Here is a 23,974-nt window from a genome sequence, read left to right as displayed (position 1 = left end):
TGTTACTAATTTGCTTGAAACACTCACATATAGGCTTCAAGCAGGGGCTAGATCATATCAGTGTTGGTAAAAGAAAAAAGCTGTAATCCATTAGGAGGGATTATAAATGTAAACTAGGCAACCTAAGAAGCAATTTCCAGTCTGTTTGGGTTACAATATTCCTTGAATACAAAAACATTGCCAGTTACGATATTTAAGAGTTTTATACAATGAAAATGCTCAACATTACCTTTTGTACCATCTCTTTTGTATGCATCAAAATCTAAATGAAACAAAAGTCAAGATTAATACATTACACAATTATAAAGACATAAATAGAAGCACACAGAGATAGATAACACTCAATGATTTGCCATTTCCATGTATTTCTAAAGCTCTTGAAGGTCTTCTAACAACAGCCCTTAAAAAAAAGTAACATCAATATAATCTAAAAATAAGTGTGCCTCTATGCTGATTCTTAGCCAGAGATATGGATGCATATATACAAACATATATCTTTAATAGACACACAATAAAATATCACTATAACATGGCAAAAAAGCAAACTATTCTCATTACTAATACTTAAATAGAGCTGCATGCCTAAAAAAAGCTTAACAAAGCATTTCAAATCTGGCAATTCTTACTCATGGTATTCAGGATCTTAAAAAGTTAAAAAAAAAAAAAAAAGCACATTTAAAATTCTTCTCTAGACTAAATTCATTGAAGACAGAGTAGACTATATTGCCTGGAGCTACCACAGTACCCAGTAAAAAGGTGGGTCTCAAGAAACATTCAGTGAATGAAGACAAACATGGATAATATCCATAGATGGGTCTGTCCCCAGGCCCACATAGCTACATATCAGAGATATTCAGGTTACAGCGTGGATAAGAAATAAAAACTGATATAAATTATTTTGTGCCAGATAAGAAGTAACACATATTCAACAAAATACAACCTCTGAAAAAATAGTAATATGACATAATTAGGACTCAGAGAGAGAGAGAGAGAGTTTAAAATACATGTGCTAGATGCTGTGCAAGAAACACCTTGTGAATTTTCTCATTTCATTCCCCTAGATCTCCAAGAGGTAGCTACTGTTAATATCCTCTTTCATTAGATTCTAAAAGACAGAGAAATTAGTGTCCTAGTAAAGACAAAACAAGGATATGAACTCAGGCATTCTGACTCCAGAGTATCAGGCCTTAGTCACTCCATGCTATTGCCTCTCTGCTATCACCTATCTTTCAAAGCATCAGCCTAAAACTGAGGTCACTTTTCTAATAAATCAGATAAAGATTTACTTCATTTATACTTCTTTTTCCTACTTCAGTAGTCCACCTTGTCAACTAAGCTCAAGCTTCATGGTGTCATTTTTTTCTTATTTTCCCTATTATAGAGCTTTGTAAATCCTGTCTTTATCTTATATCTACCCATTACTTTCTATTTTTTATTGCCCTCTCCCCTTTATTACTATCTCCCAATTTTGTTCAGATGTTCATTGTATTAATATTATATTCTTAGACAAGGAAGCCCTTTCTCCTGCCCTGGGGGTGGTGGATGGTGGTGAATTCAATTCTGATTAGGCTAAACCAGTGGTTTTAATACTGACTGTACAGTGGAATTATTTGAGGATATTTTTTAAAAAATATACAACAGCAACCAATACCTGGCCCCAACAGTTTTCTTACATTGCAAGCTAGGTTAAGGACCACTGGACTAAGATAATCATGATAATTCCATTCTGGAAGCAGTGATCAGTATAGGCATGTGCATGTGAACAGAATCCCGGCCAATTAAAAGTAAGAATTCCTGTAGAATGCTTCTGTGAAAGGTTTTCCTTCCTGATTTGAGGGGGCGGGGGGACTACCTTTTTAGACTGAGGGCTGCTTGGAGCAGCAGCAACTACCACTGTGGCCATGAAGGGCCATGCCTAGGGTGCAAGCTAACATGCTGAACAGGGCCAGCTGCAAGGTGGAAAGTGCCTGACTCCATGGCAATGCGGTTGTCACTGAGAATGAACCAGCTCACATCTCTACTGGCTTTAGGTCTCATTAATTCACCCTGAATATCATTACCAATCTCTTAAATGTTTTCAATGCCTCTTGGATGCCTACAAGATCAAGACCAAATTCTGCAACTGCACCTAAACCACTATTCCACTTGTCTGGCCTGTTATTCTTTTATATAGATCCTGTTGCTGGAGGACAGAATAAATCTCCCCAGTCTTCCAACAGTTAACTGTGTACAGACTCATTTTTTCATGCCTACACTCACGCAGTGTGCCCCCTACCTGGAATTCCTTCCCCAGTCCTCTTCCTATCAATGAATTTTACAATCCTTCTTGCATGAGTTGACTGGCCCAGCCCATACCTGTCTCTCTCCTCTCATCCGTGTTTGCATTATTCTACTAGTACTTGAATGATCCTTTATGTTATTAGCTCCCACCTACCCACCCCAAACTAGACTAGAAGCTCCTGGAGGTCAGACCATATGTTTGTGCCTAACTACAGACTTCACATATAACAGGCACTCAATAAACTGTCTGCCAGGTGACTGATAGGTTCTGTAGTAATCCCAGTTACTTTTCCACTAGACACTAAAATTCAGCTAACTTATAAAACACATTCACTCTACCCAACTTCATCTTCATTTTTTAACATTTAAATTACAGGGAAATACATTGTGGGAGAATACTTGACAATTCCTTTAGGGAAAGGGCAATAATGAGATCAATCCAAGGCAAATTAATCATAGTGAGGACAGAACTACTTATCAAGTGTCGTCTTTACTCTCTGCCTCTTCCACCTAGCGAGGTTTAGCTTTCCTCATCACAACAGACAACACCATAACGTAACTGTTACCTCAGTAAACCTCAGGAACAGTTTGTCAACCTTTTACTACAACTCCACATATTCAATAACCAATTTCATCTACTCTTCTTACATAACATGAACCAAACCTACTATGTCATCCCTGAATGTACTTTCAATGTGAACTGGCAACCTTCACCTTTCAGATCTATCACCCACCCCTACTCCATCCCGCCACCAACTCACAACCATTTCCATGCATAACCTGAGGACTGCTACCAAAACGATTTTCTCTTTGGTGGCAGAAATCTTTTGGTGGATGTCTTTTTTGCAGAAATGGTAAATAGATTAAGCTGCAACTGCTTTTTTCACCTAGCACTTAACCTAGAAGTTATTTAAAATCCACACATAAAGAGCTGCCTTAATTCTTTTTTAATGACTACATTGTACTCCATTGTATAAATAGAATATAATTTATTTAACTTGTGCTCTATTAATGAACATATGGGTTATTTCTACTCTTTACAACTGTACTTCAATAAATAATCCCTATACATGTGTAATTTGCAAATTTGCTAGTAACACGAAAAATTACTACAAGTAGACATACTGGGTCAAAGGTTGTATGTTTCAAATTTTTAAAAGTAAATAATACCCAATAGCTCTCTACAGAGGTTGTACCGATTTCTGTGGACCTCACCATCTTTTCAGTGGACCTCACCAGTAGCTAATGATAATGTTCTGTCTCAGGTTCAAGGTCCTCACCACAGTTTGGCGACTCTTCAGCCCATTCTATACAAGACAACCCAGAGCCAGTCTGACCCCTAACCTCTCATGCTTCTTCACTAAGCAGTTCTAGATGGCGGGTATCACAGTGTCCTCTCTAGTCCAATGCTTATCCAAGTGCTAATGAGCAGAAACACTCCAAAGCTGCCCTCAATTCAAACTGCTCACTGGGTAGGGCTCAGCTGTTGGATACCCAGGGAGCTACCAAATTCTTAGTATCTAACAGAGAGTCTGGTACATGGGAGCTGTTAATAAATATTTATAGAATGCTAAGTGAATAATCCTAGGGGGTACACAATGTTATAAGTCCCAATTGACAGATGAGAAAAATCAGGCTCTAAGATTTTGCCCAAGAGCTTGATCTAGAAGCTGGACTTTATGTTTCATTTTCTTTTCATTATGTCCCACTACCTTCTTTAAAAAAAAAAAAAAAACTCAAAAATTCAAATCACATCAATGTTCTAGAAGCCAATAATCAAAAACTTATACATTACAGGTATTTTCCCCATTAAAGAAACACATTTTTAAAAATAACCACAAGTACCTAGAAAGGTCTACTAGACACAAGGTACAATGATTACAAGATGACCATTCATAAGTTTACTTTGAAGTGACAAGTCTAATATTAAAGCTGCCCATTCTGACAGAAAATCATTTTATACGTGCCAACGGCTAGAAAACAGGGCTATAAAGGCTTACTAAATTCATTAATAAGGCAGTCTGCAGTTATCTGATTTCACAGCAACACCTGCATATTTATCTACTCATTACCAATTGGATGATGGAATTTTTTCAAGCACATTTCAAAAATCTGCCAACTTCAAGTGTAAAAAAATAAACTTTGTGGTTAATTTTTCCCTTAACAAAGTACAGCTGTTGAGAATAATTGTTCAAGATCTTACCCTGTAATGTCAACTGCAGCAGAACAAAGAGTATTTAATTAGCAAATCTATCCAGTAATTCAACACCTATTATATAAAATGCCTTCGTGATTTTATTCAGGATAATTTGCTAAGAGGGTTATTACTGACATTCAGATGGAATTTAAAATTCCTACGCAAGTCGAGTCATAATAGCAGTAATGATCTCCCCAATCAGGAGACTCGGTGTCACACAAGGCTCTCTTGCAATGCAGCAGCCGATTTCCTGACTTCTTAATTCCTGGGCTCAGCTCAGTGAGAGCCCTTCATGCCGATATTTCAGTCAGCAATACATCTTTAATGGGACTCTATTAAAATAACTAGAACAAAAATGACTTTTTTTTGGTTAAAAAGAATGACAGCACTGCCATCATATCAATCATTGCAGGCTTTGCAGAACAGTCCCGTTAGGGGAAAAGAGGAGGGGGAAACAGGAAAGGGGTGGAGGTGGGGAGAACAATAATTAAAATAATACGAAAAGGAATTTTAACTCCAGTCTGAGATTCTGAAGGCTGGAAAAGGATAGTGAGAACTAGAAAGGAAATTCAGATGTGTATCAAAAATTGTTTCCTAAAGAAAATAACTTCTTCACGAATACACCCACATTATTGTTTACTAAGCAGAAAGATAATGTTTTTTATGCCAAGATTAACAACAGCAGCAACCAAAGACCAACGACTACTGAGTTGTGTATTTGTAGGTTCTCCTAATAAGTTCAGGATAGTACCTGAGTCTTTGTATTTGGTTAAAATAGAATACTGTTGCTTTGCAATGCATTCAAAGGTTATGAAATGTTTTTGGATGCTATTACAGACCAAAACAGTACTTACTAATACTAAATAATAGAGAGAAAACATCAGCTTTCCACAGCTTAAAAAAAAAGGTTTCAAGGTCCTACTCTGAAAATATGTCTACTATAGTATTACATATTAATGAGAAACCCACTGGAAATTAAAAATATATTAGCATAAAAGAGACAGTAAAATAAATGGTTTTGAAGGGTAGGGAAGAGAAAGGCAGAAGAAATATTAATATAAATATTATGATATTTGGTAATCCAACCATTATCTAAGCGTTCCATATTCCAAATTTCAGCAACTTCCAAGCAAGACTCAGCGCTACTCAGTTCTCCCACTTGATGAACATTGATTTCATCCCTATTCTATTAGATTGTCTTTTTCCTATTCTCTGTTATTCCTAGATTTGTGTCTTCTCTATAAATGCTCAAGAAACACGGGCTATGGATTTAATAAGCATTGTACTTTCTGTCTTCACTACTTAACACTTTTGTGATACCAGGCTACTTACTGCCTTTAAATCTTAGTTTTACTTTCTCTAAAATTGGGGTGATACTGCCACCTTGTTCCCTGAGCTAGGTGAGAATAAAAAGAACCATATGCTAAAGAGGTGCTTTGCAAAGATAAAATGTTATACAAATATTTGTTTTTTTAAAAAGTCTAGGGTCTGAAATCAGAGCACTTGTTTAAACTGCCAATTACCAGCTAAGTGATTTGGGACCAAGCTGGGTTCCCTTTCTACGTCTCAACATCCTCATTTATAAAATAAAGAGGTTGAGATTCCTTACAGATCTCAAAATCTAGAATCCAGCTTTGACATGTAGAAATGTCTCTTCCTTATATTTGGTTGGTTTGTCTTTCAACCACATTTACTTCTTCAATATTAGGAAAAGGAAGCATTAATGTATCTAACAAGGATAATTAGCATTGCGAGGATGTATTTGCACATTCAAGGTTGCTTTTGAGGGCTATGCGGTTGTAAAGTAACTAGAAACACGTAAGTTCTCACAAGTTGTCTGGATACATCTTTATGCACTTAATGTAAGTGAGTGGGTACATTTAAAATACATAATAATATCCAACACCTGTTGAGTCTCTTTTCCACCCTTAGGGAGTATGTATACACATCGACATATGTATCAAGGTTTCTCAACTTCTGTACTATTAACATTTTAGGCTGAATAATTATTTGTTATAAGGAGCTATCCTGTGTCCATTGTAGGATGTTTAGCAGCATCCCTAGTCCCGACCCACTAGATTTCATGAGTAGCATGAGTGCACACATATGCCTGAATGCGCTCCTTTGCTCCAGTTGTGACAACAAAAATTATGCCCAGATATTGCCAAACACTTCCCAGGAGGGGCAAAACTGTCCCTGGTTGAGAATCAGTGATACACACTGATGACAGCGTTTTCTCTATCCAGGCCCATAGTCAATTGTTGTTCTCATAAGCGTTCATTCTAAATCCCACCTATCTCCTCTAAACCCTTAACCAGCTCCGAATATGATAATTGGCCCCTCCAGGAAACTTCGACCAGAATAAAGGACTGGTTTCCTTTCTTTTTTTTCTATTTTCGTTTCTTTTTTTTTTTTTTTTGGGGGGGGGGGGGGGATGGAGTCTTGCTCTGTCGTGCAGGCTGGGAGTGCAATGGCACAATCTCAGCTCACTACAACCTCCACCTCCTGAGTGAAAGCCATTCTTCTGCCTCAGCCTCCCAAGTAGCTGGGATGACAGGCGGCTGCCACCACGCCCAGCTAGTTTTTGTATTTTTAGTAGAGACAGGGTTTCACCATTTTGGCAAGGCTGGCCTGGTACTCTGGACCTCAGGTGATCCTCCCTCCTTGGCCTCCCATGGCACCCGGCCCCAACTGGTTTCCTTTCTAATCTAGTGAGCCAACATTGGAAATATGCTATTTCCCCAAGTGGTTAAAAATGTGAGTTGAGAAGTTAGGCTGTGTTATAGCCAATTTTATGTGTCAACTTGGCTAAGTCACGGTACCCAGATATTTGGTCAAACACCAGTCTAGATGTAAAGGTATTTTAAAAAATGAGATTAACACTTAAATCAGTTGACTTTGAGTAAAGCAGATTATCCACCACAGTATGAGTGGGCCCTATCCAATCAGTTGATGGCCTTAAAAGGAAAAGATTGAGGTGCCTCAAGGGAGAAGGAATTCTGCTGCAGACTGCTTTTGAACTGTAGCTGAAACATCAACTCTTCCCTGGGCTGCCGGCCTGCCCTACAGATTTCAGACTTGACAGCCTTCACAGTAAATGTCTGTCTGTCTCTGTCTCTGTCTCTGTCTCTGTCTCTCTCTCTCTCTCCCCACCCCCATCTCTCCTATTGGCTCTGTTTCTCTGGAAAACCCTAATATAGGCTACCTGGGTTCAAAGCCTAACATCACTGCTAATAAGCTGTGTGATGACCTCAGGCAAAAAATATAACCTCTCTACCCTTCCAACTCCTCAACTATAAAATGGAGATAACACCTGAAGCTTCCTGATAATGGGGCTACTGTGAGCATTAAATTTAACATGAATTGTTTTATACGGTCTCTGGGACATAAGAGCTCAATAAATGTTAGGGGTTATTGTTACCTAACATCTACTTATTTCATAAGAACTTAATACTGTCAGAAAAGCCTTCTCAAGCCTCCCCAACCCAATGATATAACAAGTATCCTAGTCCTCTGTATTCCCCAAAGTGCTCTGCGCGTATCACGACACACCACTCTATTACAAAAGGTAAGATTAAGAGACTATAAGCATATAGGCAGAGATCATCTCATGGGCATTAAACATAACAGAATGCCTGGCACACAGTAGTAATGCAATAAATATTTATATCTTAGGTTCTAGTAAAAGGAGGAAAACTCCTAATGGCCCAGCTTGAAAAGAGCAAAGTCATTACTGATCAGTAAGGGCGTCTCCACAACAGAACCCTAAAGTTTGTTACAAAAAGCAGCAATTAAACCCACACATAGCACACATTTAAATACTAGCTCTTTCCATGCAAGAAATGAAGAGTGAATCAGTTTTGATCCCACCTTCAAACACAATGCATGTTTTATAAACAAATATTCACTCAAGAGAAAAGACTTTCTATTCCAATGACAAAAGTCCATTAATTATAAAATTGACTACAAGTGTACGTCTCCCATACACCTATAGTTTCTAGATAAATTGATTTTCTTTTAAATCCTTAATTTACAACCTAGATCTTCTGGTAGCTCATGTGTGAAGAATATAAAACACACTGAATAAACAACAATTTCTGAAAGGTTTCTCCTCCCAAAAAACAAATTTAGCAATAATTATGAGTATCTCTCCATTATTGCCCTACGACTTGACAGGGCTGTTATTTTGACCCCAAAACTTAAAATACCACAAACTATGGCTTTGAATGTATGAAAGGAAAAGTGAATTTCTTCCCTGCCTTATAACCTGTCTTATAATTTCTTGTCCCCAGCATGACTATTCATCCTGCAGACTCTTAAAAGCCCACTTTACCTGCTGACATTTAAAAACTCAGTTTTCACCTTTAAAGAAACCTTCTTTTCACAACATTCTTATTCTCCATTCCTCTTCCACTCCAACCTCCAGTTTAGAAGCTCACGTCCTATGTGTTTCACTTGAATTTACAGGTATTGCTGCCACTCTTGGAGTTATATCTGACACAGGACAGTGGACAGCTTGTAGAGCTAGCCTTAAAGGACACTTGAACCAAATCTACTCACTGACACAAGCACTCAATATGAGCCTATACAATCTGAAATATTATATCACCAGCTTTAAAAAAAAAAAAAAAACCCTAAGACACTAAAATTAAAACTGGAGCAGGAGCTATTAACCTAAGGTCAAGAAATCTGAAAACCTCCTGAAACTGTCAGCAAAGATCTGAATGTGTGCTTATGTGCATTTTTCTAGAAAGAAGATCCACATATTTAATCAAACTTGAAATTCTGATTTGTTTAAGTACCATTGAGGATGCTCCAATTCACCATAAGAATAGAACTTTCAGATTCCTTAACATTTGCAATGTCCATTAAGACTAGAAACACACCCACCCAAAGGTCCTTGCCCCTTGCTTTTGAGCTGGATGTGTTAAGCCCCTACCTACAGTTTATTTTGCTCCCAGAAACATGTACATGTGAAAAGGCTCAGAGATTTGGCTCCCTGGTTGACTCCTCATATAACTCATCTGGGGGGCTAATTAAGACACGGCCAAACTATGTCCATGCTTTAGTGAATATCAGCGCTCAAGTAAGTTTCACATAACCTGATTAAAATTGACTCAAAGTGTCTTACTTCAGTAATCACTTAGACGGAATGAATTTTACATTAGTGGGATCAAGCATGCACTAGGCCTCAGTGGAAATGAAAAGGGCTTATAGTAATAGGATTTATAAACCCACCCATTAGGTTAATGGCTAAATGATTTACATGTAACTTTCTCCCCCACCCCGCCTTCCCTCACCCTTTAACTCAGTAAAAACTATGCTTGGCATTTTCCACTGCAGTGCCACACACAAAGGAAATAGCCTTTCTATTTTGGGACATTCTAATTTCTAATAATGGCTTGGGTAGCTACCATTAACTCTTTCAAAGCACAAATAATTGACTAATAAAATTAAATATTCTATAAGGCCTAAAAGTGCTTAATTGATCATAATTGTCTATTTGAGAAGAAAGCGTCAGGCTGGCTATGCTCAGATAATGAAGTTGGGCAATTCTGAAGCACTGCAATCAGTGTAATACTTACAGCTAAAAAGGACATTAGCATTTTCTAGAATCTATAACATTTTCTTTGTAACTGAGGTCACGGGAAAATTCGACCAGAAAACTTTGAGCTCCCAGCTTCCACAAATGGCAGATTTACCAAGTTGTCCCTTGTCATTACTAAGCACCTGGTCTGAAGCTCCATCCTACAAGAGCACATAGCTGGTGGTCTGGAGAACCTGAAGTTGGACAGTGACCAAGGTGGTGCTGTCACCATTTTGACAGAAGCATTTTGATTTCTGGAAAGCTCGGTTCTAGGATCAGTCTGTGAAAAAATAGTCATTGGAGTGTCCATAATTACTCTTTTCTTCAAATGAAGTGAGAGGAGGGAGAACGTTTTAAGCCCAATACCTCAGAGGGTAATTCCCTTGCTCAGTACGAGAGCTAAATACTAAATTATGTTCTATCATGACCACACTTTACAGATGCCCTCTTAAAGCAACTCTTTATTGATTTTTTACAAAAAAGCATCCCTTGCCCATCTCCATTTTACTATAAGTTCAACAAACAGATTCTATGATCTAGCTATGCTTAAAATACAGAGGGTTCCCACGTCAAAAAAAAAAAAAAAAAAAAATCTTCTTTGAGAAAGATGGTCTAGTTTTAGGGAAATGTAACTGTGTTTAACTGTCCAGAGAAACATGTGTTGTAGACAAATGTTTAGGCATGCCTCTAGAATAAATACAGCTGACCATTGAACAATGCAGAGGTCAGGGGCACCAATCCCCTTGCAGTCAAAAATCCATGTATAACTTTTGGCTCCCTTAAAACTTAACTACTAAGAGTCTACCACTCACCAGAAACCTTGCCAATAACATAAACGGTTAACGTAAATTTCATGTTTATATGTATTATATACATATAATAAATGCTTGTTTATATGTATGGTATACATATAAACAACAAATTAGAGAAAAAATGTTCTTACAATATGAAGATGGGCAATAAACTAGAAAAACTGATTTCTTACAATAGAGAAAAAACTGTTACTAAGAAAATCATAAGGAAGAAAAAACATATTTACTATTCATTAAGTGGAAGTAGATCATCATAAGGGTTTTCATCCTCATCATCTTCATATTGAGTGCAGCTGAGGAGGATGAGGGGTTGGTCTTGCTGACTCAGGGGTAGCAGAGGTGGAGGAACATTCATGTACAGGTGGACTCACACAGTTCAAACTCATGTTGCTTAAAGGTTAACTATATATTTAAGAATCAAATGACATATTCCCATTTACCAATCACCTGTTCTCCTGTCCCATTATATTCTATACTTTTGCTGGGAAGAATCAACAGAAATTTTGAATCATACAGAGATCAAGTTGAGAAAAGTAATTTAGTCACTGCAGCCCTGACCTCCCGGGCTAAAGCAATCTTCCCACGTCAGCCTCCCAAGTAGCTGGGACTATAGGCGTGCCCCACCAAGCCTGACTAATTGGTTTGTTTGTTTTTAACTTTTTTGGCAAAGACAGGGTCTCACTATGTTGCCTAGGCTGGTCTCAAACTCTTGGACTTAAGCGATCCTCCCACCCTGGCCTCCCAAAGTGCTGGGATTACAGGTATAAATCACTGCACCCAGCCTGTGCATTTCCACTCTCCAATTTGGCCACGACTCAAGAATTTGATATGAATTATAGAAAGTACTATATTCTCTTTCCATTTAGAACCTCAAGAAGGAACTCATTCATTCATTCAAACACCAACAGTATTTACTAAAGTCTTCTCATGTGCTAGGTGTAGGTGGTAGGGAACACAACAGTGAATGATTTGGACATGATCCTTTCCCTCTTATAGTATATAACCCCCAGTAGAGCAGAGAACCAAATAGGCAATTGGAAAATACACACATACTACATGCACGCACATCTACATAACAGGGGCCTCTGGGGTAGGAGTGAGAGAAAAGTCCATAGAAACAGATAATGTATAGGGGGAAGGTGAGTATAGGAGTAATAGGAAAAGGAGAGTGGCCGAGTAGTGTTTGTGAAGATTCAAAGAACACAAGGAAACGCTGAATTGTGAGTTAAAAAAAAATAAGTTTTTAAGAAAGTTTTTAAAAAAACATTTTTTAAAAAAAAGGCAAAGAAAATAAAATGTATGGTTGAAGCTAGAATGTTCAGGGAGGCCCAAATGTGAAGGGCCTTGTAAGTCACATTAAGGACTAAACTGGGCAGTGGCATAAGCAGATTGGCAGTTTAAAGAGTTCTTTCTGGCTATAAAACATCTGGAGAATACTTGAGGGGGGGAGTGTCCAGGGAGATGTAATGAGGCCTGAATAGCATAATTGCAGTGACACTGGAGATAGAGAATCACAGATATTTAGGAAGTGGAATCTACAGGACTTGGCACCGGGCTGGATTTGAGGCATGAGGAAGAGATAGGAGTCAAGAATGATACCCATGTTCCTGGCTTAACAACTGGGTAAACAGTGTCATCATTCACTGAGACAGGGAATCAGGGAAGAGAAACAGGTTGGCGAGCAGAACCATGAGGGCAGTTTTGGAATTGAATAGGATATGCCTGTGGAACATCTCAATGGAGATCACAGAGAGGCAGACAGGAGCTAAGACGTTCAGCAGAGGGGATGTAAGGAATTTCAGGTACAAGAAATTCAACGCTTAACAGAAATATAATATATTAATATGAATAAACCAAAGCAATATCAGCACGCAGACAATAACAGAATCTCTCAAAATGCTCGGCACAGCTCACTGAAGGGGTAGCCACAGAAAAGGGAGGCTAGGCAAGCTAGCACCAAAAACCATGGTAATGGGCCTAGAGTGGCAGGTGCTCCATGGTTCTCCTGATTCCTCATTCCACTAGTTCCTTCTGTTCCCTTTCAGCTATCAGATCTCCATTCTTTTTGTTAACTATTGGCAGGTGTCACACAAACAGGGGCCACTAGCAAATCTGAGGCAGGCTGCCCACAGTCAGTCAGGCACCACACAGTGACCTTTAATGAGAATGATCCTAACAGGTGGCTAGTGCTTAATACAAATAATTGTATTAAGCTTCTGAACAAGGTCAAAAAAGGAAAGCACCTTGCTTTGTCATGTGCAACCAAAACTACAAGCTGTGACTTAACAAACAGCAAGCAAAGCCTTTGCAATGGCTCCCTTCCTTGAGGCAATGTTGATGGGCTCAACAGGAAGACTGAATGCCAATTAAGTCACAAGAGCCTTCTAGATTCCCCTACACCTACACAGCCACCCTTTTCACTGCCTCTCTTCTGCACTGGGGAGGAGGAGGGAGGTGGAGTAGTTCTTTCTTATGTTAAGTTTGGTGCCATTTGCTAGCAGTTACCATTTATACTTATCCAATAAAGATAAGTATACCCTTCCAAAGAAACTAAGTCATAAGTGATTATATTAGTTGCTTTTGTCACTAATTAGATTTTAAAACATTAGGTGTCTCACAGTTTTCATGGACCTTTAACCTCAGAGCAAGCCACTGTTCAGACAGAACAGACAGCTGTGGGTTGGATGGGGGTGGGAGGAGCCTGCGTAACCTTTTCTGAAAGACAAACACCTTTATCATGGCCCAGAAATTCCACTGGGTGGTAAGAAGCCAGGAGTCCTGTGACCTGTAGTGGGACCCCATGTGCTGTTCTACAGCCATTCTACTTGACCTTTACATCCAAAAAAAAAATCTTTCTCCTGGAGACAACTTCCTCTACTCCCACCCTTTTAAACCTTGTGACTGCAAATGGCATGGCTAGAACGAGCCACACACCACTGGCATGCCAATACCCAGATAAAGAACCTAAGCAGTAGATCAGATTCCTGTCAGCTGCAAAAGAGCCAGCATTTCAGCTGCTTCTCACTCTTTATTTTTAAATGGCAGGATGGGCTCAAGGGCATGGTAGCCTGTCACCCAAGAAGAGATTAAAGATTAAAAAAGATAAAACCAAAACCATACAGGGTATACAAACTCACAGGAGACTAGGAATTGCAAAGCACTTCAGAAAAGCACACAGAACATTTCCAAACCAGTTATAAGTGTGTTTCTCTTACTAACATGGTAGACGGAAACTGCTTATGGGAGCAAGAGAAGAATCAAACCAACTACAGATCAGTTCCTAGTCAATGGGACTAACGGACTAATTCTCCTGCTACTAATTTTTAAAATATTTACTTTCAGAACTCTGAGCCCAGAGCATTAAAATGTTGGAATCTGCTCTGAACAATGAAGTTACCTAGTCAATCAGTCCTCCAAACCAAAGAGCATGTAAAATTAAATGTAAGTCAATAAAATTTAAAGAATATGGGTAGGGAGAAGAACTTACCTCTGCAGAATACAAAATGTGATTTCTTTTTTCCCCTATACCACTACCATCACCACCAGATAATTCTCAACTAATTCTTACAAGCTGAAGACTAACTTGGATTTTCATGTACAAACTGCTTTTGATGATATTTCATTTTAAACAGATAAACTCTTTTTTTAAAAAAATGCAAGCCGAAGACACCCTTTTGAGAAACTAAGAAAACAGATGTGGAAGCCATTTGTTTAGATGAAGAGGAATTTTCGCTTTTATAGGAATACAATGATTCATGAAGAGGAAAAAAGTCTGTCATCAAGTTTACTTCAATAGATACTCTTGGGTTTGAGGCAGCTTTCTAAATATGGCCATTGCTTTTCTTCACATCTCATCTCTCCTGAAATATCTCAAACTACCACTAACAAACATTACTTTTATTGTCTTTGTTCTTTTAAATTTTCTGCTTAGTTAATATGTTGTGCTGGGGAAAAACCACAACTCTGGTACTACAGCATTACATACTTGCTTTTATTGCTTAGGTAGCAGTACAAAATACCTACTGCTTTGGTGATCTATCACAAATATGTCAGCTTGAGAATATTACAACAACAGGAATACAAGAATACAAGAAACCCTAATAATAACTTCTTAAATAACAGCTCTTCTCAACCCCAAAATGGATGAAATAAGAGAACAGTGAAGTTTTCCAAGAAGTTCTGACACAGAGAAAAATCACTTTTCTTGGTTTGTGGTTAGTGGAGATGCTAAGAATAATTAAAAAGGGAAGGCCAGGCACGGTGGCTCACGTCTGTAATCCCAGCACTTTGGAAGGTCAAGGTGGGCGGATCACCTGAGGTCAGGAGTTTGAGACCAGCCTGGCCAACATGGTGAAACACCGTCTCTACTAAAAATACAAAAATTAGCCAGGCACGGTGGTGGGCGCCTGTAATCCCAGCTACTCGGGAGGCTGAGGCAGGAGAATCGCTTGAACCCAGGAGGCGGAAGTTGCAGTGAGCCGAGATCGTGCCATTACACTCCAGCCTGGGCAACAGAGGGAGACTCTGTCTCAAAAAACAAAAACAAAAACAAAAACAAAAACAAAACAAAACAAAACAAAAAAAACAAAGAGACTCTCTTTGTATTACAACCCTGCAATGACTAGCACCAAAGTTCACACAATTCTCTTGTGATTTCACTATACTTGCCCACAATTTTGCGAACAATCCCCTTATTAAATCCTATTAATCCCAGTGTCAACTCTTTTCTGCCAGGATCCTGACTCATAGACCAAACAAATTTAAAAAAAAAAAAATAAGAAGTTTTGAAATGTCTTACTTGAAACCTCACCCTCCTGAAAGTAGACTCACATGAAGCAACACCTTTTGAAAATCTAGGCCTTCTTTTTATGAGATGGAGTCTACCTCTTGTCATCCAGGCTGGAGTGCAATGGCACAATCCTAGCTCACTGCAACCTCCTCCTCCTCCTCCTGGGTTAAAGCCACTCTCCTGTCTCAGCCTCCCAAGGAGCTGGAATTATAGGTGCCTGCCACAACACCCGGCTAATTTTTGTGTTTTTAGTAGAGATGGGGTTTCACCATGTTGGCCAGGCTGGTCTCGAACTCCTGACCTCAGGTGATCCACCTGCCTTAATCTTCCAAAGTGGGGGGATTACAGAAAATCTAGGCTTTTAAGACTTGTAAATAAGAAGATATGCTGTGAACTTTCTTTAAAGAGCAGGCCTTTGATATCTCTCTTTTACCATGACATATTAATAATGCTCAAATTTAAATTTCCTTTAGTCCAATTTTATCCCAAAGAGAAAGAAAAATAGAAGACTACCTCCATCTTATGATTTTGAGAATTTTGGAAATTATGTTATTATTAATATATGTTAATTTACATAGTTATATTTCCATGTATATTATTTAAGTCTCTAATTACACTGCACATTAACACTGAGGACCAGGACTAAGTACATTTGTCTTCCTCATACAAAATCATGCCTTGCAATAGTTCCTTTAACAGACAATATATTTGCAAATAATTTATTGACAGTTGGAAATAGTATCAACAGTAAAGAACATAAGCAGGAAAGCTAGCCCCAAGAGATATGCTTAGTTACTTTGGCATTTTCTTATTTGGCATGCCTTATCAAATGATTCTGCCACCAGAAGAAAAATAAAAGCTTCACTGTAAGGTGAATATAAAATTTTATGAAAACAGCTGTATAACCATCAAGATTATTTTCCACAAGTAGCCAACATGAAACAGAATTTACAACAGAGGCAGGAAGAAGAGTAGGTGGAGTTAGAATAGAAGGAAATGAGGAGGCTCAACAAGAATTAATTACTGGTAATTACACATGCTACAGCCTCTCTTCTTTCTCCACCCTCTAGCTAATCAACAGTGGGAACAGATGTGGTCTGTGGTATTGGGGAGGGGGGTGCTTAACAGCTGTTTGGAGAACATGCCATTAAAAAGCAGCCTTGTCCACAGAAACCCAAGAGTTTTAGTATTTGAAAGAAAAGAGGTAATGAATAATGGACACAGTCTTACTCTGAACTTCAGCTTATTCAGGCCAACGATAAAAAACTCTTTCTCCTGATTTCTAATAAACTATGGAAGTAGCTTTGATATTTTCTAAAAGTACCTCAATATTTGAATCTATTTCACTTATCTCACCCAAGAAGTACCAAAACCAGTATAAAAATTCAACTATTCTTTATTAAGTAAACATTCAATAAATCTTAACTATAATAATGATTATCACAAGAAAAACTCTTAAAACTCCCACTATAGGGAATACCAAATTAGGATGAAATAATCCGAAATTTGCTAAACCATCTTTTTGACGATTTTTTCATAGATAAGAACTCTATGCAACATGGAACTCGGAACATCTCAGCTTACTTCTTATAAAATCTGAAGCATGTGGCACACTGTCAATGCACATAATCATTCCCAAAAGATAAAAACACAAACCAAGTTCCAGGGATAAATTAAAAAACAATACAGCAGGCCTAGCGCGGTGGCTCACACCTTTAATCTCAGCACTTTGGGAGGCTGAGGCCGGTGGATCATGAGATCAGGACTTCAAGACCAGTCTGGCCAACATAGTGAAACCCCATCTTTACTAAAAATACAAAAATTAGCTGGGTGTGGTCGCCCATGCCTGTAATCCCAGCTACTTGGGAGGCTGAGCCAGAAGAATCACTTGAACCCGGGAGGCAGAGGTTTCAGTGAGCCAAGATCGTGTCACTGCACTCCAGCCTGTGCGACAGGGCAAGATTCTATCTCAAAAAAAAAAAAAAAAATATATATATATATATATATATATATATATATACACACAACAGTCAAGGCTTTAACAGTTTAGCGTACTCACAGAACAAAAGTTCTAACGTGTTTGCGCTTCCTCCAAAGTCTGATGACTACCAGTTGGGCAGGTTTGGAAGGGTCAGTGACATCTCCTGCCCTATCTAGGATACCCCCAAGTTTCAAGGAATGAGGATAGGTGACACAGGTCTGGCTTCCGGAATTCATAGTTGACGGATACCTATGATCTGAAACCTTTATGCTGGAGTAGCAGAGAAGATTTTTGTCTTTGGTACCATTAAGGTTCCAAATGGCTGTATAATAAGCCCATTTATAAACAAATCCAAAGCAGTGCTCAATAAATGACTGATTATGCCACCAACTGATAGCAAGCATATTGCCTGCTTTTGCTGAAACATGCAACTGTGTTAGAACTTTTGAAAGTTCTTGAGCAGCTTAACAATTCCAAGTTCTTCTTAGGTTAAACATTTTATTTATATATATATAAACGAGTGGGGAGCTGTATATACACATGAGAGTGCACATATTCATATACACTTGCAGGATATGACACTAATTTCTCATATCTAATCTTATTAAACTAAACTTGCATATTCTCAATTTTACTTCTGTGTATTTTTGGGGCAACTTCAAAAATTTCATTCAGTTTCAGTATATGTAAATTGCACAAAACTACGATTCAATCCTGTTGGGGATAATTAGAGAAAGATGAAGCTGCAGTTGAGAATAGGAAAGGAAGGTAAAAGCTAATGTTGGAACAGAAATAAAGATATTTAGAATGAAGCCACACTCCGACGGCATCTAACTCAGCAGGAGGGGCAGGATGTGAGTGGGGAGCTCCAGGGAGATGGACGTCAACAATTAGCCATAGTGGAGGAGGGGAAAAGCATGCTTATCTGCAACAAAGCAAATTTTCTCTTAGGGGGCAGTAAATGAAAAAGAAAATGGATCCCTTATTACTAAATAAAAGAGTATAAAGGGTCATTTGTATCACATCGAGAAGATTCATTTAAATGCATCTAAATACCGTTTGTTCCTAAGAGTTTCCATAGATACATTCTAAATTTCAAACCTCCTGCAACTATAGTTTCTATAAGGTCTAAAGTTCTCAGATTTGATTTCTCCATCCAAACACAGTTTTCAGGAACCTCTTCCTCCTGATGAGCAAAGGACTATACCCTTCTTTTGCAATTCATCAGGATAAAGCTATTCTTTTTGGTGTACTCTGCAAACCCACCTTTAGATCCTGAGAAGTAAGTCTAATTATCTGCAAAAGAGTGCATAAGAAAGTTTAAATTAATCCTTCATCCTAAATTATGTTGCTTTTCTGCATCAGCAAAGACACATTACCATGCAAAATAATGAGCTTTTTTTCCTGATAGAGAATATACTTGGGAGAGAAATGGGAGTTTCTGGCAAAAAATAAAGGCTTCATTACTTCAGCTTTAAATGTAAATTAGGCACTCAGCAGCTTGCAAGTTAGGACAGTTTTCCTTACACAAGATAAGATGAATTATATTTTATTCCTTAGTTCTTAACAAGAGTCACTTCCTTAGACATACCTAACCCTTAAACAAAGGCTGTTCTTTGTCATAGCTAGGGAAATGTTTTTATTACTGATGTTCTTTAAATATGAATAAAAATCTCTTTTCCATACTCATGCTTATAACAAGCTGTTACTTCAGCAAAGAAGATCTAAAATGAATATAGAAAAAAAGGGACTGTTTGCTTTATCTGCGAACATTACACATATCACCCTACCTAACGGAAAGGGCTTTAAACAACAAATCCTTTAAAAAGGCCTTTAAAAAAACAAAAAAAGAACACAGGCTCTTTCCATGTATTTGCATCTTCAATTTCTTTCATCAATGTTTTATAGTTTATAATGTACAGGTCTTCTACCTCCTTGGCTTAATTTAATCCTAAGTATTTTAATCTTTTTTCTGCTATTGCAAAAATGAGATTTTTCTCTTAATCTCTTTTTTCAGATAGTTTGTTGTTAGTGTACAGAAACAACTGATTTTTTTTTATGTTGATTGTGTTTCCTGCAAATTTACGGAATTCACTCATTAGTTCTAACCGTTTTATGGTGGAATTTTTAGGGTTTTCTATATATAAGATCATGTCATCTGCAAACAGTTTAACTTCTTCCTTTCTGATTTGCATGCCTTTTACTTTTTTCTCTTGCCTAATTGTTCTGCCTAGGACTTCCAGAACTATGTTGAATAGAAGTGGTAATGGTGGGCATCCTTATCTTGTTCCCGATCTTAGATGAAAAGCTTTCAGCTTTTCACTGTTGTGTATGATGTTCACTGTGGGCTTGTCACGGCCTTTATTGTGTTGAGGTACTTTCCTTCCATATTTAATTTGTTGAGGGGTTTTTATTATGAAAGGATATTGAATTTTGTCAAATGCTTTTTCTGCATCTATTGAGATTATCATATGATTTTTATCTTTCATTCTGTTAGTGTGGTGTAGCACATTTACTGATTTGCATATGTTGAAACATTCTTGTATACCAAGGATAAATCCCACTTGATTATGATGTATGATTCTTGTAATGCCCTGTTAAATTCGGTTTGCTAGCCGTATTTTATTGGGGATTTTTGCATCTGGGTTCATCAGGGATACTGGCCTGTAATTTTCTTTACTTGTAGCATCCTTATCTGGCTTTAGTATTAAGGTAATGCTGGCCTCACAAAATGAATTAATCATCTTTAAAATGAGAATATTGTTAAAGTATTCATACTACCCAAAGCAATCTATAGATTCAACACCATTCCTATCAAAATTCCAATGGCATTTTTTCACAGAAATAGAAAAAACAATCCTAAAACTTGTATGGAACCACAACAAAAGACCCCAAACAGCCAAAGTAATCTTAAGAAAGAACAAAGCTGAAGGCATCACAGTCCCTGATTTCAAACTGTTTTACAAAGCTATGATAATCAAAACAATATGATACTGGCATAAAAACACACAAAGACCAATGGAACAGAATAGAGAACCCAGAAATAAACCCTTACATATATGGTCAACTAGTCTTTGACAAGAGGGTCAAGAACTCACAATGGGGAAAGAAAAGTCTCCTCAATAAATGGTACAGGGAAAACTAGATATCCACATACAAAAGAATAAAATTAAATCCTTGTCTCATTCCATATACAAAAATTAACTCAAAATGGATCTGAAACTTAAATGTAACATCTGAAACCATAAACTCCTAGAAGAAAATATAGAGGAAAAAAAGCTCCCTGCCATTGGTCTTGGCAATGATTTTTTAAGATATGACACCAAAAGCATAGGCAACAACAGCAAAAATAAATAAGTTAGGACTGCAACAAACTAAAAAGAAAGCAATCAACAAAATGAAAAGACAACCTACAAAATGAGAGAAAATATTTGTAAACCATAAATCTGATAAGGGGTTAATATCTGAAATATATAAGAACCCCACACAACTCAATAGCAAACAAACAAACAAAAAAAAAACAACCAGATTAAAAAATGGCCTGGCCTGTAATCCCAGACACTCAAGGGGCTAACGTGAGAGGATCACTTGAGGCCAGGAGTTCAAGACCATCCTGAGCAACAAACACAGCAAGACCCCGTCTTTAAAAAAGAAATTAGCTAGGGCCATGTGCAGTGGTTCATGCCTGTAATCCCAGCACTTTGGGAGGCCGAGATGGGTGGATAACTTGAGCTCTGGAGTTCAAGACCAGCCTGGGCAACATGGCAAAACCTGGCAAAACCCCATCTCTACAAAAAATTAGAGGGACATGGTGGTGCACACCTATGCCTGTAGTCCCAGCTACTTGGGTGGCTGAGGTGGAAAGATCTCCTGAGCCTAGGAGGTTGAGACTATAGTGAGCCCTGACTACACTACTACATTCCAGCCTAGGCAACAGAATGAGACCCTGTTTCTAAAAATAAAATAAAACAAAAATAAAAAATAAGAATAAATGGGCAAAGGACCTGAATATATATTTTTCCAAAGAAGACATAGAAATGGCCAACAGGTATATGAAAAGATACTCAACATCACTAAACATCAGACACATGCATATCACAACCACAATGACATATCACCTCACATCTGTTAGGATAGCTATATACAACAAATGTTAACAAGGATGTGAAGAAAATCACCCCTTATGCACTGTACACCCATGTTCACTGCAGCATTATTCACAATAGCTAAGATGTGGAAACAACCTAAGTGTCCAGTGAGGGATGAATGATTAAACAAAATGTGGGATGTATACACACATACACAATGGAATTTATCTGGCCATAAAAGAGAAAATTCTGCTATTTACAACAACATGGATGAACCTGAAGGACATTATGCTAAGAGAAATATGCCAGCCACAGAAAAACAAATGTTGTATGATATAACTTATATGTGGAATCTCAAAACATTGAACTCAGAAGCAGAGACTAGAAGAGTGGTTATCAGGGTCTGGGGAGAGGAAGAAATGAGAAGACGTTGGCCAAAGGGGATGAACTTTCAGTTATAAGATGAACAAGTTCTGGGTATCTGGTACAGCATGCATAGTGATGGATGTGTTAATTAATATGGTTGTGGTAATCAATACACAATGTACATATATGTATATCAAATCATCACACTGTACATCTTTAATATATAATCTTTATTTGCAAATCAAAGATATTCTTTTAAAAAACAGTTGCCTTTTAATATTGTCTGACTTTGCAAGAAACGTAACGACTTTTAAAAGTAAAAAAGGGATTAAACATACATTCAATCATACAGAATCGCACTAACAACTACCAGTATTTGCGGTACTCTGCTCTTGTTTTTTATAAAAGGCAATCATTTCTTGGAAACTCACACAATTTTCTTCACCTATCTGGAATTTAGTGTATATCCAGATACACCTCTGTCCTACAAAGCCCTTAAACAACATCTATCCAATTCTGTCCTTCATCATGGAATAGTGCTGGTCACCCCCAATAAATATGCCTCTCCATTACATTCAGTCACTTATAAGACCATTCTTACACAGGCAAGGATCAAAGAGGTTTCTTTCTGGATGTTTTGTCCCAGTTAATTTGAATACATTATAGGATACTACATCTTTAAAACCTGAAGCTCCCTTAATCACTCACGGCAAAAATACAGTCTTTGGATATTAGTCTGGATTTTTCCTTTCATTCTGTACAATGTGAATATATAAGCAGAAAGAGAAAAAGTAAATTTATTATCTTACAGAATTAACTTGCAAGACTTAAGATCCTAACATGTGATAACACATTTTTAATATCAGCTTTACATTTGAGAGATTCTCCAATTGTCAAGTGCCTTTTCAAGCTAAACTCCCTAACTAATATTTTATCTAAGGGTATGACTGACTTGAATTTTTGCATCATGAAATCTTCACTATGTGAATCATCTTAAGATTACTATCAGTTGGTCGCTTCTCCTTATATGACAGCTATGTGTTTTCTGCTTAGTGCAGAACAGTGTACCTGCACCTATCTTTTCTGTTGCACTTCAGCAAACATCCACTGAAGGGTAAAGAAGTTGAGATGTTTTAATTATTACATTAGTGTCTACTTCAATTTCCATTGCTGCTTGCCTGCAAGACCTATAACTAAGGAGGCGTTAAAAAAAAAAATAAAAGATTTATGTATATGTTTTATTTTTATTTATTTTTTGAGACAGAGTTTTGTTCCATCACCTAGGCTATAGTGTGGTGGCGCAATCTCGGGTCACTGCAGCCTCTGCCTCCCGGATTCAAGCAATTCTCCTGCCTCAGCCTCCTGAGTAGCTAGGACTATGTGCACACCACCACACCTGGCTAATTTTTTGTATTTTAGTAGAGATGAAGTTTCGTCATGTTGGCCAGGCTGGTCTCGAACTTCTGACATCAGATGATCAGCCCGCCTCAGCCTCCCAGTTTTATGTATATTTTTTAAAAGTATATGTTAAACAGCATTTTACATCATCTAGGCAGGCTCAGTAGATATATTCAGAAATATAAAACAGGGCCAGGAGCAGTGATTCACCCCTGTAATCCCAGCACTTTGGGAGACTGACATGGGCAAATCATGAGGTTAGGAGTTCAAGACCAGCCAACATGGTGAAACCCCATCTCTATTAAAAATACAAAAATTAGCTAGGTGTGGTGGTGCGTGTACATAATCTCAGCTACTCAGGGGGCTGAGGCAGGAGATTCATGTGAACGCAGGAGGTGGAGATTGCAGTGAGCTGAGATTGTGCCATTGCACTCCAGCTTGGGTAACAGAGTGAGACTCTGTCTCAAAGAAAAAAA

General features: G+C 37.9%; 1 protein-coding gene across 6 annotated transcripts in view; it reads right to left on the bottom strand.

Moving 5' to 3' along the window:
• The window catches only part of POLA1 (DNA polymerase alpha 1, catalytic subunit), a 301,162-nt gene that overhangs the window by 189,007 nt on the left and 88,181 nt on the right, over positions 1-23,974 (bottom strand). For all 6 annotated transcript variants that reach the window (XM_032286164.1, XM_032286162.1, XM_032286163.1 and 3 more), the window contains one exon: positions 230-262. In XM_032286164.1, coding sequence (XP_032142055.1) covers positions 230-262 — 33 coding nt within the window. The remainder of the gene's footprint in view (positions 1-229; positions 263-23,974) is intronic.

The sequence above is a fragment of the Sapajus apella genome, unplaced genomic scaffold (genome assembly GCF_009761245.1).
Source record: "Sapajus apella isolate SASKATOON/1434 unplaced genomic scaffold, GSC_monkey_1.0 scaffold17, whole genome shotgun sequence".
Lineage (NCBI taxonomy): Eukaryota > Metazoa > Chordata > Mammalia > Primates > Cebidae > Sapajus > Sapajus apella.
The sequence above is the reverse complement of the archived record's forward strand: the minus strand, read 5'-3'. Positions and strand labels throughout refer to the sequence as shown.